The 18,047-nt window shown below is 40.9% G+C and overlaps 1 protein-coding gene across 1 annotated transcript in view; it reads right to left on the reverse strand.

Annotated features, from left to right (window-relative positions):
• The window catches only part of LOC309438104 (visual pigment-like receptor peropsin), a gene marked incomplete at both ends in the record, with an annotated part of 29,666 nt that extends 21,750 nt beyond the window's left edge, over nucleotides 1–7,916 (reverse strand). Inside the window, one exon of the mRNA XM_082049012.1 lies at nucleotides 7,796–7,916. Within this exon, the coding sequence (XP_081905138.1) occupies nucleotides 7,796–7,916 (121 nt within the window). The remainder of the gene's footprint in view (nucleotides 1–7,795) is intronic.
• Nucleotides 7,917–18,047: the final 10,131 nt, after the last annotated feature.

Genomic DNA, 18,047 nt, shown 5'->3' on the forward strand with positions numbered 1-18,047 from the left:
TAGGCAGAGAGCTGCTTTATCAGTCCTCTCCCAAGAACTGCAGCTCATAGGATTAAGTTTCTTTGCTTAGAACTGTCTGGGATCTCTTTGCAGCAAAGCTTGTCCCAGATGGGAATATTTTTCAGTAATACACCTGATAATTTGTATGAAGAGAACATTTAGAACAGACCTTTCAGAAGCTTTGAAGTATTTTAAAATGTTTTTTTAAAGAAAGTTGTGTTCTCTCTGCAGGAACAGAGGTGCCTGACTTTTACATCTCTTGTTACATGAGGAAAACACAAGGGAGATGACTGTAAATCTGGTGACAGCCAGCCAGTTATACAGTCAGAGCGACCTAGAGTTTCCAAATGTGCATGGCTATTACTCCACCCATCAGTCTAAGACCTTGGTAGTTTGCATCCCACTTTTTGGAATGATGTAGACACATAGAAACAAATGGCTTTTAACAAAATGTTTTCTCATACGTGTCAGGCTCAGTGTTGAAAATGAGGCTTAGCCAGCAAAGGGGATGGCTCCAGGGTGGCTGCTGGAGTGGGGCTGAGCAGCAGGCCAGGCCTTGTATCCCGTTTCTGCCACTTGTATCCCGTTTCATGCCCTTGTATCCCGTTTCTGCCACTGCCAACACAGGTGGCCCCACTTCACCTTGGTAATGCGGAACAAAGCACCACCTCTTTTGAGTGCCTGCAGCCTAGGACAGGTTCGGGAACCCAGCAGCTGATGGTTTTGCTCCCCACAGCTGATGCCGGGTTACAACAGTAACTACCAGGCGAGGGAGACGAGTTGGCCTGTAGCCCGCTCTCCAGGCACAAGCGGTAGCTATGCCTGAGTAAGTGTGCTGCATATAGGCACAGCAAGACGTGAATATATGCACTGAAGAGGGACATGACATGGTGGCATTGCACAGCATCTCTGGATATTCAGAGGAGTTCGTGAGATGAAAGATGGCTGTTACGTTTAATGCTGTAGCATGCTGGGCTGCCTCAGCTAGGAAGGGAGGGGAGGAAATTGCCTCCGAATCTCCAGGCCATCTAGGAGGAACACAAGATGAAATGTCAAAGAGCAAGGCACTTGTTTTCCAAACAAACAGGTTGGGTACTTACCACCTAGTGAGGTGCTCTGGGTAGTTTGGAGTGGGAGAGGAGAGGGTTGATGGAACAGTCTCTGTACAGCACTAGGGACTGCTTTTTCTGCAATGCAATTTCCTTTAAAAACTTCTCTTTGCAAAATTGCCAAACTGCTGCTGCTTCTCTGGCCTGCTTAGCAAATGCACACGGTTTACTAAAGAGCTTTTGAACTGGGAAGAGCTGATGTGTCTGCGTATGGTATTAACCATAAGTCACTGATGCAATGATACGCTGAGATACATACATATATTTTATATATATCTTGTTATAAGGATAAGATCAACAATAATAAATATATCTTATTCTGGCCACTAGGTGACAATGTTTCTTACTAGAGTCTCTTTTCCAACAGCTGCATGTACTGTAAGTCAGAAATTGTTTCTGACTTCTGTCTGAGTCTGGGTATTATAAATATGCACAGCAGGGCACTGGAGGAAGGCAGCTTTGGTCATGCACCAGGATAGTCTGCAATGCAAACATGGTAGTTGTGTTCGTGTATGTCAGCTTTACCTTCTGTAAGGTAAGAGAGATTTCAAGGCAGTAGGCATGGAAATATTTTCCCTGTCAATATAAATACATAGTGGTAAAATGGCAGACAAAATAAAATGGCATCTCCTTTGTATATAGCAAAATTTTGTCAATGCCGTGTAATGGCTAGGAGGGCTAACCTTAAAGTGTCAGAAATGTGAACTCCCTGCGAATACGCAGAGCAAGTTCCTCCTAGCCTGGAGGGTAAGGTAGTTTTCATTTTAAGTATCTTAAAGAAGAAATTGAGCAAAACATCATGTAAAATAACAATACATCTTTTAGATGGAGGTGACAAAGACTTAGCATTTGTGATCATTTTTTGAAACTACAGTCACACACTGAGGGTGGGGATGAGGGAAGCATTGAGGGTGATAAGGTTACAGAGAATATGACTTCTACAGGTAGGCACAATCCTTTTAACGAAAACAGGTGAAAAAACTGCACTGGCACGTGCCTCAGGGTAGATCACAGGTAGATCAAGAGCCCAGGAAGTATCCTCTGAACTTTGAAGTGCTATAAGGCCTTGGTGTCACCAGATGGCATCTCAATAAAACAGAGGATAGAAAAGAAATAACTGAGGGAGCTAGTTTCATTTTTTTTTTTTTGCAAACAGCCAGCAATATTCACTCACAAGAGTATATGAAAAAAAACTAAAACCAAACCCAAAATCCAACCCCAGCACTCTAAGGTAATCCTGGTGAGAAAGGACAGGTTCCAATTGAGATCAAAGTGTGACTGAGAAAAAAACAGCAGACAGGAAGACACTGAGCACTTACACCAAACATAAGGTTCAGAGAGGAATCACCACATTTGCCCCATAAGCTGTAAGGCTGTCTGATATGGGCTGTTCATCAACCAGATCTGTTGGCCCTTCTGAAGTGGCAATACACACAGGTAACACGCAGTTACTGAAGTTCATTAGCAAAGAGCAGGACTGAGAGCAGCTGCTGTGAGACTGGCAGTATCAGAGTAGAACAGGTTAAGTAAGAGTTGATAAATGCTAAATATCGAACAGCTAATGACTCATCTTTACTCCTCAGACACCCACAGAAAAGTACTTGTGTCCTGGTTTTGTTAAAAAACAAGTTTATCTTTTAGTGAATTTGCCTGTCAGCTAAAGCCTTCATATTAGCTGCATTTTCCTGGAGAACGAGATACATGTTTTGGTAAACCTAGCAATGGAATGCGAAATTATTGATAAGCATGGATGGACATCTCGCGAGAGGGATGACGAGAAACAGGTGGCCAAGAAACTGACCAACTGACCAACATTCCATTCACGTGAATACTTCATATAAAAGTGGGAGATCACGAGGATCTCATCCCTTTTTTCCCTTCTTCTTTTCCCTTCTGCTTATGGCCGACAGTAGGAGAGGACCTTGCTAGTCCTCCCTGCGAACTGAGGCCTAGTGAGAGACTGAGTCCAGCTCCGGTTGGCTGCAGAGTCCAACCCAGGACTTCGGGTGCCGGCTCTGCAGTTGCTGAGACTTTCAAGATTGGTTTTGTATATTCCGTATTATTTTCTCTATTCTTATTAGTAGCATTAGTAAAACATTGTTAATTTTTCCAATTCTCTTCTCTCTGTCCTTTCCCTCCCGATCGCCTGTCCTTAGTGGGAAGGGGGGAGAGGGAGGGGCAAAAGGGGGAAGCGGGGGGGAGAGGAGGTTAACAATACATCTGCCAGGGTTTTATTGTCACCCCACAATCTAAACCCTCAACAACTTGGTACCACATTTGCAAACATTGGGAGGTAGGAGGAATAGGATGGACAGCAATATCAAAATGTTGTATTGCCCTTATGTAGTTCAGTAGTAATATTTCCCCTGGAATAATACCCGCTAATAGAGCATTGTAGTCCACAGATGTGAAAAGTGCTCCACAAAGGAAGCTGGTCCTGTTATCTATGATTTCTTGGTGGAGGCATAGGAAGGCTGCCAAGCAAGCTGGTGCTAGTCAGGAACCGAAACCTTATCCACAAAGTCCTGTATCAGCATGCTGTTCACCAGCCCATGGAAAGAAAGCACTGAAGAAGTAGCCAGCAAGTGTGACTAAGGATATTGAAAATCTCTCTCCTGAAAGCAACTGAGGACAGTGAGATTAACGGCCAGATTAGCTAAGAGGGAACACAATAATTTTCCAATAATTTCTGCTGAATCACTCAAGTCTGAGCATGCAGACATAACCTATTTTTCTCTCGTGTACCTGAAGTGGTCTTTGAACACGCAATAAACACCTGAGGCTGCATGCAATTTAGTTGCTAACATTGAATTAATGTTTTTGCAGAATGCAATTTGGTACAAGGGAACTGATCGCTCCAAGCTGGTCATCTACATTTCCAATAGATGATTGCATACATGCCCAGCTAAAATAGGTTATTATGCTTTGTACTTAGACTTGTTCTTATTAGACATGGTTGCATGGCCTTTACTTGTAAAATCTGACAAGAATGAATTAGAAAAATGGGTGCTACAACTCACCCATCTGCAGTTTAAAATGTACAGGAAGCCTTAAGTGGAAGAATTCAAGAAACAAGAGCAAAAGGTGAAGGCTCAGTGCCACAAGACAAGATACGCTTTTCCCTCAGAAAATAATCTTATCTCTAAGATAGAGATTAGATTGAGCATCTAGATACAGAGCAGGCATGAATGAAGTCAGTTACCAGTTCAACTACCCATACATTAGCATAAATGTCTAAAGAGGTTAGCTGTAAAAATTTTCAGACTAGGTAATTTTATTTAAGAAAATGATAAAATCTAGAGAATTTGCCATGCTGTTATTGAGTATTGCAACTGTGAAGTGACCCTGCTCTGTTCTTAGTCTTTGCTGCTAAATATATATACACATTACCCTGTCAATGGCACATTGCCAGTTTTGGCAGGAAGGAGAAGAGTCATCATGTTTTTAGACTTGACAAAGCATGGAGAGATTGTTTGTTCAATAAATACAGTCATTTTGTGGATAAATGTTTTGTCAATAGTTTGTTTCATTTCCCACCTTCTGTCAAACAATGTCCCCAAAATAACAGTCACTTTGTCACTTGTCAGATAATGGTTTACTGTTATTGTTTGGAAACGTGCCATTTAAATGCATGGTTGGGTCTTGTGGTCTGTTCCAGTTTTCGGATGGGATTGGTAATGTTCTCATCACTCCTTTCTGATATAAGCACTCATAAAAAGTCAGAATTTGTTCTCTAACAAATATTATCTCTTACTAACTTAAAATTTCCTTTTATGCCAAGTGTTCACTCTTAACCTTCCCAGTTAACTGTGAAACTATGGAAAATGAGCACAGAAAAAAATGTGTATAAATGCAGAAAAGAAAAATTTCCTAAAGAAATCTAACTAATAATTATGAAGAAAAAAACATGTAAGTTTCCCACCCCCCATAGATCTAAGTTTGATTTAGGTAGCAGCTGTGGATAGTACTTTTAATTTGCATGTAATAATATAAACTATACAGTGATTTTCCACAGTACTATACCACTTCTGGCACAGGCAAAAAGAGGTCAGATGTAATGCTAGCGACAGGACAAGCTCCCACCTGTCTGTTAAAGACAGTTCTGAGCTCATGGAAGGGAAGGATGGAAACAGAGCGCTGCGTTCAGAATGGGGATGCTGACACAGCTGACCTAACGAAGGGTAACACAGGGGCCGCTGTCACCTGCACGTGGTCCCTCTAAGCATGCTATGATGGCTCGCTGCCATGGGATTGGCATCGCATCTTTTCCTTTGACCTCTGCTGCCAGAAGGGCAAGAAGGTGTCTGCATAATAGAGTATTTTGTTCTGCCACATCACTGCTCCCCAGATAGTCTGAGTTATTTGTGCACATAAAATAAAAGCTGCAAATTGTCGCGGTTGGTGCTTGCAGAAGTGAGGCAGTAGACCGTCAAGAAGAAAAAGACATGAGGACTTTTCTGATTTTTGTATTACTAAAAGATTTTTTTTTCAAAAGTTCTTAATGCAAAAAGGTTTACCTACCTCCATCACATTTTAACTAGATCGACACTATGATAACCTGGCGTAGTGCTGTTGCTGGTTATATGTACTTAGCAAGAAATACAACTCGAGTGTCAAGGATAGCCGCAAATGACATGACAAGCACTTGTAAGCTTGGCAGAAGGATCTGGAGCAATCAAAGCCCAACAGACATACAACTTAAAATCTCAGGCACCTAGGTACTTTTAAAAGTATTTGCTAGAAGATGTGGGGTGACCTTTAGGAAGCAGCAGAGGAAAACACCTCTGTTGATCAATTGGTGGAAGAAGTTTGAATTACCAGTGTGATACAGAGACAACACTAGAAAGGATCAGTGGAGCTGGGGAAGAATAAATATTAATGTGAATGGTGATGTCAAGACCTTGCTTGGTTGCTCCATTCAGTCCTGGCTGTAAGTTAAAAAGGAAAAATAAAGAGTCCAGGTTGGAAAAGACAGTGTAAAAGGCTGACGGATGACCTGCTGGGGTGACAAGTGGAAGGATATTATGACAGCAGATAAATAAATTATAATAAAAAATCTCCCCAAATCAACCGAACAATAACAAAAAACCCATCTCACTTGCTTGATATAGGAATACAATGATTAACCACAGGGTATGATTGTTCCCTCAGGAACACAGGCTGGCCATAGGATGTTAATTGCAGGCAAAAGAAAATTATTTCAGTTAAAAGGAGTGACACAGAGAGTATAAAGTTGGTGTGATCGCTTTAGATAAGAATTTAGGAAAAGACTCCTACCCAACAGAGAAACAAAATCAGGAACAGGCTGTCATTTGGAAGAGTGGTAGCAACACCAAAAAAACGCCAGCCAGTTATATAAGGGAGCATGATAGCTTGGTAAATGAGATTATATATTGTCAAGCAGGGGACTGGCCTTGCTGACCCAAGATGTTCTTTCTAGTCTCAAGTGCAACCGATTAGTCCATTAGCTGATGGTGCAGCTATTTCCCAGCCATTCATGAAGGGATACGCAGATGTGAACAGATTGGGGATAAACTGGAACAACTCTGATTTATCTTATGGCCACTCTTCTAATTAAGCCTCCTAAAATAGAAACCATAAATTTTTCTACTAGAATCTCTGTTTTTATTCAAAACACATTTTTTTCCTCCTTAGTTGTTAGAGGTAAAAAAGAAAGTCTCATATAAACATATGAAAATAATTAGCCTTTTACATTGCAACTTCCATAGACCTTTCTCAAGCATAAGCTGAGGGCTAAGTGAGCTACTTGCAATATGTGATAAGCTTAGAAAAAGAAACAACAACAACAAAAACTGTTTAAATCAATCATTCAAAAACAGAAAAAAAAATGTATATGCTGTTTAGAAGAACAGATTGGATAAAAATTATGTTTTTTTGTATTTTCCTGTGAGGTTTTATGGTTGAAAATTTTTATTACCTAGCAAGCCTGAATTCTTTGAAATTTCATAAAGTTTCCTTAGATCCTGCAATGAATCTGCCCCAAATAGGCAATATTTAAACAAACAAAACAAAATTGAGCTGGGATCAAAGACAGTTCATGTAGAGTGCATTTTCAAATCCTTATTATACACTTAGAATAGCTGTCTTACAGCAGAACCAAAATAAACACAAAGTACTGTGACTGCTAACACAGGATAATATCCTAGTACTTAGATCTTTCATAGATCCTGTTTGAAGAAGTTTATTTCTATGTGCATTAAACAGTTAAACCAAGAGCAGTACAAATAGTTTTTAAAAAGTCTAAAACTACAGAACTATATTTTCTGTCTCTGCAGGAGCTAATTGTAGGATGCCAACTGACAGTCAGCAGTCAAAACTCTGGAAATTACAGAACATTAATTCAGTGCTACTGAGACATGAGAAGACACAGATGTATCATGCACTTCTGATAAAGTATTTCTTTATCTTCCCACGTATTAACTTTTGCGAACATTACTTAAAAGTTTACAGGCTTGACTGTTTTCTTCCACAAGATTTCTGCATTGTTTATTAATTTCTTTTTAACAAAGAAAGCTGTAGCTCCTCTGATCTTGTAATAGCTGAAGAAAAAAAGTCGCATTTTCTAACATCCTGTTCCATTAGGGATGAAACCCATATGAACCACTTAGAACTTTATGCCAAGCTCTGCTTAGGAGTTTCCTTTCTCATCCAAGCCGAGTACATACCTAAAGCCAGTAGGTAGAAACCTATGATAGTCTCTCCTTGCTCTGTTACAGCTGCCTCTCTGCTCAGGAAACTGATGTTGTTGTTCCTCCAGGGTGCCTGTGGAGAAAACTGGACAGACATTTTCAGTGAACCTTATAACCCAGAAATTCTCCTTTCCTCACTATGTCCCAGTGAAATAAGTTGGTTTCAAGCCCTTTCCTCAGTTTCTGCTCCCTGTATTCAGGGGAGCTCTCCAACGAGACTAATGATTTAAAGAAGGAAATCTCAAGGCACAGGAGCTTTGCAGCCTCCTGACCTGTTCTTCTTCGCTAATCCTCTCTATTAATACAGCCTGTGAATCTGTCGCCAGCCCAAGACAGCAGATTTCCTCCTAACCTTATTAGTGTTACGTGCACAAATCTTGAATGAAGAGCCTGTATCTGACAAAAAGACAACTTCTTTTAAAATAGGGTCACACCACATAACCTGCAGGCTCACAGGCACACTCACAAAGATTGTGCATGCTGATTGTTGCTAAAATGACAATACTGATGAGACAGATGCATCCTATCCCCCCCCCCACACCTAAATCACTCCCCTGTGACAACTGGAGATCAGTAGAGTTTTAGTTCAAATTAAATTGAGGATGGATCTGCAAGTTTCTCTTAGTTTCATGTAAATATTGCAGCTCCATAGTCACTTCAATTTGACTTTGCATTTCAATGAGAAAGTCTTCTGCCAAACCTTGCACATTTCAATAATAGTGAGACGACAAAAAGAAAAGTCTTTTGACATCAAGGAGGAAAAAAATAATCACATTGAATTGTTCTTCATGGTCCAGGATCTCTTTTGATTATTATTATTATTATTTTTTAATCCCTGGTTTTCATGCACTACACTGATTGACTAATATCTTGGCCTGTTTGCAGTTTTCTCCTTACTCCCTCTGGTGGCATCCTTCAATAAAAGCCAGAGGCTTTGCAAACTCCTGTGGCTTGTTTCATGCGACCACCGGTCCCTGCACTTCCGAAGGAGAGGAAGGCTCACTCTGCAGATTACAGTTGCCTTGTTTCATGTCTTTCAGTGCTTCGGTGGTGACCAATCTACTCACCTCACAGAGATTAGTCCTGAATGCCTCTACTATCTCTGCGAAGTGCTTTAAAAATATTAGAACAGTATATGCTGCAGGCTGTTCTATAAAAAGGAGAAAACTAAAATGCTGTGATGGTATGGAGAAATAACTGTGTTTGGCATAGCTATGACCGTGGGGAGGCACGTGGAAAAAAAATTATTTGGACATAGGAGGTTTAGATTGGATATTGGGGAAAGCTTCTTCATGGAAAGGGTTGTCAGGCATTGGAACAGGCTGCCCAGGGAAGTGGTTGAGTCACCATCCCTGGAGGTGTTTAAAAGATGAGTAGATGAAGTTGTTAAGGATGTGGTTTAGAGGCAGACTTAGCAGTGCTCGTTTAATGGTTGGACTCAATGATTTTAAAGGTCTTTTGCAACCAAAACGAGTCTGTGAAAGGACCCTAAAGTGCCACATTCCTAAATAAACAGAAGCTGCAGGCTGGCTCCACAGAAGGGACACAAGCAATGCAAAGGCACCTTGGGAGACCGGTGCCATGACTCCTGCTATAGCTCTCTCTGCTCGCCCAAACCTCTCACACGTGCATTCATCGCTGCTGTGACCTGCCTGCAGAGTTGTGTGACCCATCTCCTGTCAGCTGCGGGAGGAGACGCTGTGGTGGTACTGCAGACTGGCCATGAGGGCTTTCTCTCAGCAGCTGGCAGATGACCTTTCCCACTCCCTGCCAAGTCCGGGGGGAGCAGGCACGTACCCATCGTGCGTCTGAGGCGCAGGTCTGGGAGCTGGAGGAGCAAGTCCTGTCCGTGCCCAGCAGTGCCCACTGGAGCCGGACATTGCAGCTGTCCCCTGAACTGCTCTCCACAGGCCTTGGAGGAAGGAGCTGCACAATGAGCAGACCAGGGTCAGTCCTGCACGCCAACTGCCAGATGAAATTTGATGACCTTGCTGCTGCAGGTAAAAGTAGAATTTGGGTTTTAAGACCATCAGGAAGCCACATTTTCAAGTTTAACAGAAGCTGAAATTTCTATGCTCTCTATAAAAGAATATAAGAAATTAATACTCATGGCTGCGCTTCAGGGTTCAATGCAGCTGTTACTGGAAGGTTAATGAAGGAAGAAACCCTCTGAAGCCATTAAAACCTCAGGGTACCTGACTAAAGCAAGTGATGAAATGGCCGGGTTATGATACAACAAGTTAATAAAACCCATTTTATGGACACTGCAAACCAATCAATGGTCTCTGAGATGGCAGGCAAAGCCAATTTAGAGCGGATATAAGCCAGCAGGTAGGCCCTATTTGGGCTGATAAAATTGTGCAACAGCCTTTTAATCCCTAACTGTCTCTCTAAATGCTTTCAAAGTGACATGTATACCAGCACAATAAGGGAAGTATCACAGCAGCATTAACTGGCCTGAGATATTCAGGCTAGTTACATCAGAGTTCAGTTTACAGGCTGTTTCCACTACCTCATAACAGAAAAATCCTAAGAATTAAAATCTATGTATGACAGAAAACACACGATGTATGTTTCTAACAAGCACCTGTTTCCCCTAAGGAGTATTAAGAATTTGGCAGTTGACAAAGGAATGATTCTGTCAGAAAGCTAGTCTAAGTTATCATGGCACTATTTCTGCATTATACCTGTTACATATGGATTAAAGAAAGGGACAAAACAGGGAGGAGGCAAAAGAAAAAAATATGCAGAAGACATGGGTTAAAAAAACCCAAACATAAGCAGATATTTTTTTTTTCCCCCTGTGGAATAAAAATACAGTTTTGTCTCTGGAAGGCATAACATTTTGTGAAATTTTATAGAAATATTAATCAGGGGGATTTCAAGGCAAATACAATGCCATATTGGTAGGAACATCTTAATATAGACTTTAAAAAAAAAATTATTTTCATCTCTACTTCACATTTCTCATTAGACTATTCATTATAAAATGAAAAAGCTGTTAGTATCCAACAAGATGTCACTTAGCCTTGCAAAGAATAATCATGTAATGCTCAGTTATGCCTATGGATTTCATTGAGGTACTCAGAAAATGCGTTTCATATCGCTAACAGATGATATTTCCAAAATCATATCAAGTACTTGTTCACTGCTTCCCAGAAAATACATTTGTTGAAAGATTTACACAGTATCTTTCTAACACCCACTGAATTAAAAGAAAAACTCCTATAAACAGATCAGGTCAGTAATGCTTAAAACACATCAGTGGCTGAATGGAAATGACTGTGCCAGCTGCATGCCACTTGGAATAGCTCCCCCATAAGAATGAAGACTTGAATCTGCTTTTTTGTAGCTGAGGTTCACCTGGTGATAAAATAACAGCCTCCAATTTTATAGCAGAAAAACACATCTGAAATATTTCAATTGATGAGTGATCATAATATGAAACATTCTTGACCATTTATGTTTCAAAACATGCCTGTTTAACCGTAGACTGTTACCTTGCTATGACGTTTTTGCATGAAAACAAATGCATTTGATGCATTCCCTGGTTGAATGTCCAAACCACATTTCAGGTCCTGTCTTAGGTTACTTGCCAAATTCAGTTAAGAAAATGATTACATCATATAATTAATATATTGTAAAATCCATGCTTCTGCCATGACTTTAATGGAGTTTAGTTTACTCTGCTTCATACTTCACTCTCATTCTCATCAATCTTGAGAGCTAATGTTTCTCTGTGGAATTGTTTTCTGTGGCTTGTGACAGATCTATAAAATTACCTGTCAGAAAAAATGCTTGGTTAGTGCCTATTACTGCAATATACAGTTTGAAATGAACAATTTCTGAGGGACCACTGTGTTTAAATTGATGCCAATATGAAAACATACTATTTTGCAGCTTTAAATATATGCTACTTCCATGTTGAAAGATGATTCCGGAGAAGGGAAAACTGCCTTGTGCAGATTAGGTGGCTGAGGCTTTGTATTATCTGAACTCCCTGCTGTGCACTGAGCAGGTTAGGTGATGCTAAAGAAAACTAAAACCCTTTGGGCAGCTGAATCAGTTCATGAGAGATCACGGTGAAGAGCAGGAAGTCCTGCTTCTGAGATGACAGAAAGAGTTTCCTGAGGAAGAGAGGGGACCAGGAACTTTCAGCAACCACTGAGGAAGAGTGGAAACATAAACATCTCAAAATGTATTTAATTTATGACCAAAAAATAAAAGGATACTAACATGGGAAAAAAGTCTCAGTAATAATTCAATAAAACACATACTTCCCAGCATCTACCCTTCTCGCTGGTGTCATACTTACCCGTCCACTCTTCTTTTGAAGTCCGCAGGTTGTTGGCTTCAGTCAGGAGAGGGAATGGTTACAGGGAGTCCTCAGTTTTCCAGGGTTTTTGCAGGTAGGAATATGGTGGTGGTCGTAGAGTTTTCTCCCCCTTCTTTGCCAGGAGAAGCACGACGTTGGAGTTGCTGATTTCTTCCTTCTCTTGAAAAGGTCCACTTGGGGCTATTTTTGTACATTTTCTTTCATGCTTTACACCTCACTCTTTTTATTTGGTCTGCAACTCCACACTATGTCTGAATATCCTACATAAAAAGTATCTTACGTGTGTTGCATACTTCATATCTGCTTTCTCTGCTACCTGTAAGTCGGTTTGGCCCTGCTCAGAGGTTTGCATTTAACTGTTTGCTGCGGAGCTGTTCATAGCCTTGAACTGACATTCTGTGGCCTCTTCTTTGATGCCCCCTCGTCCACACTCCTCTCTCCTGCACCCCGGGTTGCCACAGGCAAGCCCTCTGTTGCCAGGCCGGGCCTGTACTCTCCTACATTGCAACATTAAGACGGTGTCACAAATATTGCATTCTACACAGAATAAAAATTTGCTACTCCCGGCTGTACAAAAATTGTGATTATATCCCATGATTAAAAACAAACAAATACAAAAAACAGAACAAAAAACCACAACCCCCCAACAAATTAAAAAGACACAAGTAAAACAAATCAGGATATAGTCACCTGATAATTAAAAAAAAAAATGCTGTCATAGCTAAGCCAGCTAAAACAAAGTTGTAGGCAGGCCAAGGCAATTTGAGGCAAAGCAAGCCTGACATGCCTTAATAGTGCACTGTTAGTACATAGCCTGTGGCAGATAACTAGCAATATCAATAACTGTTTGTGGGGATACAGGTTACACAGATCAGGCAGTAGCTGGATAGAGCTGCATTGACTTCAGTGAAATTTTGTTCTTTCATATAAAAATTACAGAACAAAGCAAACCTCCTGCTAAACTCCATCTATTCTTGTCCTGTGTCAAATTACGCACAGGTTGATTCTGACCACTGGGAAAAAAGTGTGGCTTTTCTTTTTGATTATGCTTTTGCTTTATGTGCTCATTTCTAACATTCACACCAGCAAAACAACACAGATTTTTTTTCTTAGCGTGTTCATATGAGATTGTGTGCAGGCAGCACAAATGAGAACAAAACCCAAGGCACTGTGCTTTCACCTTATTGCATTTGCCATCATGTCTGAGAGCTTGCAAGGATTCTCTCTTCATTAATTTTATGTAATTTTGCTTGCCCTCTACAAAATATCCAGAAATTACAAGGCAGTGAGATTCATACCCTACAACTTCCCATTCAAACCTCAGATACGTTGGCTTCCTAAAACTTCAATTCAAATTGATGAGCTTTCCAAAGATTTAGCCACAATTAGAATTTAATCCTGGATTAAGACAATACAATGCAGTAGGAGGAAATCACTGAAAACACAAGTGATCTTTACTTGGTATTATGCTTCTGTCAGCTGAATCCACTTAATTGTTTCCAGGTGCTGGTTACTATTATAAACTATACACCATAGGCTCCTATGTAATACCAGCATTCCAGCAGGTGTGGGAGAAGATAATAAAAGTGTCTCATAACAATGACCAGTCTAGGAGACTGCTGTGCCAGAGGAATCCTAGACAGGCTGGTTTCTTCCACTCTTACCCTTTCTGGACTTCCTATAACACACTAATTATTTTCCATACATCAAAAATATATTTTAAAAGACCCAAACATTGTACTGTTACCTACACGAGGGTAAAGGTCCCTTGTTGAACAGGTTATATGGGTATGAGATTAACGTCCACATTCTGCAAAGTTAGTGGGACAACTATTTTTGGACAAGCCACTTCAGTTTCTCTTCCAAACTTGGGGAAGAAATCAGGAGTGCAATTTCTGGAAAAGCAAACTGAGGTTTGGATTACTACTGGGTACCTATTGGTGTGACTGCCAAAGGAATTGTGTATAAATCCCACATATCTAGGCCATGTAGTAAAGCACATGAGTTGTATCACAGACATTATTTCCTCACAGGAATGGTTTTAACAGAAACATGGTTATGTCATGGAACACAAGTATTTTATGCAGGTACTCCGTTCTGGCTCAGAATTTCGTTTGGCATTTGATAGCAGACAGCTTTCTGCCAATATACTGTATATACAATATTTTATAATCACATTAAAGTATATTCTCTCTATTAGAGAGGAAAGCGTTGCACATCCATGTAAGCAGTGAGATTTTACAGAAGAAACTTTGACCCCATTAAACTTCTGTTTACTAAAAACTCATGCTCATTTGCAACAAGACAGGTAAAAGAAAGTAAAAAAAATGGCACAATCTCTATATTTTGTAATGCCAGAAAGCTCTGTCAAACGTTAGGGTTTTGGCTTTCCAGCCTCTGCCTAAGAATATTTTGGAAGCACTATAGATACCTTATAGGTTACCCTAGAGATAAAATGCAATCAGTGCACATCAGAGTCTGAGGAGGAGAGGCAGCACTGCTGCTTCACTGACTTTCTAAAACCTGAGCCCCAACACCCCCATCAGCCATGATTCAGTCCCGCATCTCCAATGAACAGCTCACGCCTCTTGAATTTACAATACAAAGTCAGGCTGAATGGGGCTCTATCCAACCTGATCTAGTTGAAGATGTTCCTGCTCATGGCAGGGGGGCTGGACCAGATGAGCTTTGAAGGTCCCTTCCAACCCAAACTGTTCTATGCCTCTGTGACGGATAAAGTCTGCATGCAGCCATGCACATTTGCCATACAATAGGGGTGACGAAGTTGGTGTGATGAGGGGACAGAGGCAGATGTCTGTGTCTGTTGTAGCACTTCAGCTCATATCTCATCCATCACCACTACCTGCCTCACTCTCTCTTCCCCAGCCTTTTGTGTGTAGGGAAAGGCTGATTCTCCTTACAGTCTCTCCCGTAAAGATCTCATGGAGCTGAAATTCTCAAGTGTTTTCTATGCCATCCAAACCCCAGGTCTTGTACAGAACCAGAAGGTAGATTCTCTCACTTCACTGGATTTTTATTTGAAGATGACTGCTTTTCAGCATCATTTCCTAAAGAAAAAGCATGTGTGCCACCACTCTATCAGCCTGCTCCTCCCTGGCAACTTTGAAGCTATGTGCCAGACCCAACAACCTGCAACAGAAAAGTAGTTTCAGACAAAAGGCTTCAGGAAAAGCTTTCTCAGCCTTTAATAAGGCCAAGTGAGAATTACTAACATGCTTTCCTAACCTCCTCTGTTAAAAGGACGTTAAGAAAGGGCAACAGTGGGATCTATCTGCCTTCACCACAAGGTTGAGATCAACAGTCTCACAGGAGACAGAGATACCATCCCCTCAGCAGTCTTCAAGATGCCATGGTGGTACACAGAAAGGCTATGGCTGCCAGCCTTTCTCATGGTAAATGCTGATGCAAGACATATCTAAAGACAAAATATTCCTTTTTTTTTAAAAAAAAAACTTTCAATCATTTCACATTTGCAAGTTGATCTACTTAACAAAATGATATTAACACTGCAATTTCAAATCAAAATACTGACAACAATGGATATGTAATAGGTATCAGTGGCTTCCACTGAAGAACCATATGAGGCTACAAACGGCTTTTCCACACATTCCTATTAGAGAAAAAGACTCAGCACAACATAAGCCCTGCAGAAGAGAGAACATCACCTCTTCTTTCCCTGGAAAGTTTTAAAACACCAGTACTGTTTGCAGACGCTCAGGTCTGACTGCACTTGAGGGACAGGATGGAGCAGATGACTTTTCAGTGAAGAAATAGGAACAAACAAGTCCAGTATGGACTTCAGAGCAGCTTGCCTGAAAAATACAGTGTCTCTGATCTTGCAAATGAATGGCAAAGTTCTTCAGCACTTCAAAAGGAGCAGTATCGGCTTTTCAGGGCTGTTTGCTTGGTGTATAAGTAAACAGCCTGCTTATTTGGGCAAGAGCACACACTGCCAAGGGAGGTCAGAAGAGGTGAGGAGTTATATCAAAACTGCGCAGCTTCACAACATGGCCAAGGAGTTGGGCACTGCACCGCATTGCCCACTTTGCTCATAATCCTTCAAGCAGGTCAGCCAGGGCTCCATCTCCTGAGGGGAAAACAGAGACCATCACTGTTCATAGATACACAAAAACCCTGTCAGCCAGTCCTTGGGTCACTTTCCCAATGCAAACTGGAAAAATAAAGCCTAAAATTTGAATGGCACTTTTCACCATTAGGGTGCCAAGGCTTTCCACAAAGGACATTTTATTTGTCCAGGCAAACCTAACAGAATCCTGCCAAGCTCAGGACTTGGTCACATATCAGCTGAGTGATCTGAGCCTTTTTTGCACCTGTGGTGAGTTTTAGGGATCTTTTCTGATACTAGGTCAGAGATTAAATGCATTTGCATTCTTGTAACATTTTTAATCATATTGTGTTGCTTGAGAAGGAGAGCTGTAAAGCTCAAGGCTACCAAGAGTTTTCTTTAAAAGGCTTTTAAAAGTTCTTTACAAGAACTGATACTTTAATGGCCTGGCAGGAAAGAGAAGCCAATATAGTTGTTCATACTGTGGCAGTACTACTACTGAATGTTTAGTTCCACTTGGTGCAAGATCAAGACGGAAGGACATCCAGGTTATTCCAAATGACAAACTCACAAAAGTGGTAGCAATCAGTCATAGACAGAATGTCATGTCTCTGGTCTCTGATGTTCCTTCTCTCCCTGCAGCAAAACAGCCAGGAAAATCGTTCACAGCTTGGTGGCCAAGATGGCTTTCTGCAGAAATGCTGGATTTTTCACCTTGTTTGGGATTTCAGGGAAGAAAAGCTGCTGCCAGCAGGAGACAGAGAATGGATTAATACAAAGGCTGCAACCAACTGTTAGCCAGGAAAGAAAATCTTCTGACCTGTGTGAACAGCAAAGGGAAATAATCTTTCAGATGCTTTCTTGACTCCATCCCTGTGACTCAGTAGACAGCTCAGGTGCCTGCACACGCCCTGCAGGAATGGCGAGTAGAGAGCTCTGACTTGAAGACGTTGAATTCAGAATTATCCTCCTAAATCTTTAAATCTATAACCTAGATCTGTGTTACATATGAGATCATATAGATCTTGCCAATGGCTCAATTGTTCCCTCTCCTTAGGTACACTTGCTAAAATATCAGGGATAAGAAGGAGGTATGCTTTGTCAAATAAGTCCTTGATCCTACCTTTGGTCTGGCACCTTCGATGATGGTAGATCTGGGCTGTGAAATTAAGGGTATATCACAGCTGGGCATCACACTACAGCAACCCCATGAAACTGCGGTGATAGATCATTTAGATGAGCTTAGGCACGGGAAACCCAGGCCTAAAAGTGGAAACCACTCAGATTTTGGTAAGAATTAAATACATACTCACTGGAGAGCATAAAAAAGATTTCATACCTCACTCTCAGTATTTAATCCCCCAAAGGATGAACTCCTATACAAACTACTATATGATAAGGTATTCAGAGCTCATCTCCCAGGCCAGCTTTTGTAGCTAAGCAAATTATCACTTTGTAATAAACTTTGTAAAACACGGTTTTCATTAATTATGAATTAGCATACACAAAGGCTTTCCTGTGTTTGTCATATCATCTTCACAAAGTGACCTAGCATGAATAGTTTATCTTTGGACTTCATCTTGAAATGCAATACTCGAAATTTAAGGTGCTTCAAAGGTGACTGATTGCTGCCATCCTGTGGCAGGCACATGTATTTCAGACTGACACTTGCCAGAGAGAAAATATTCCTTAAACAGTCTCCTTTTAGAAAGAACTCAGGTTACCAACTCCTATTATTCTTAAATGCCACAAAAGGAAAGCTAGTCATTTGTAAACTACAGTCTTCAGATCTTGGAAAGCCACTG

The sequence above is a fragment of the Streptopelia decaocto genome, assembly GCF_964273445.1.
Source record: "Streptopelia decaocto genome assembly, chromosome: 3".
NCBI classification, from domain to species: Eukaryota; Metazoa; Chordata; class Aves; order Columbiformes; family Columbidae; genus Streptopelia; species Streptopelia decaocto.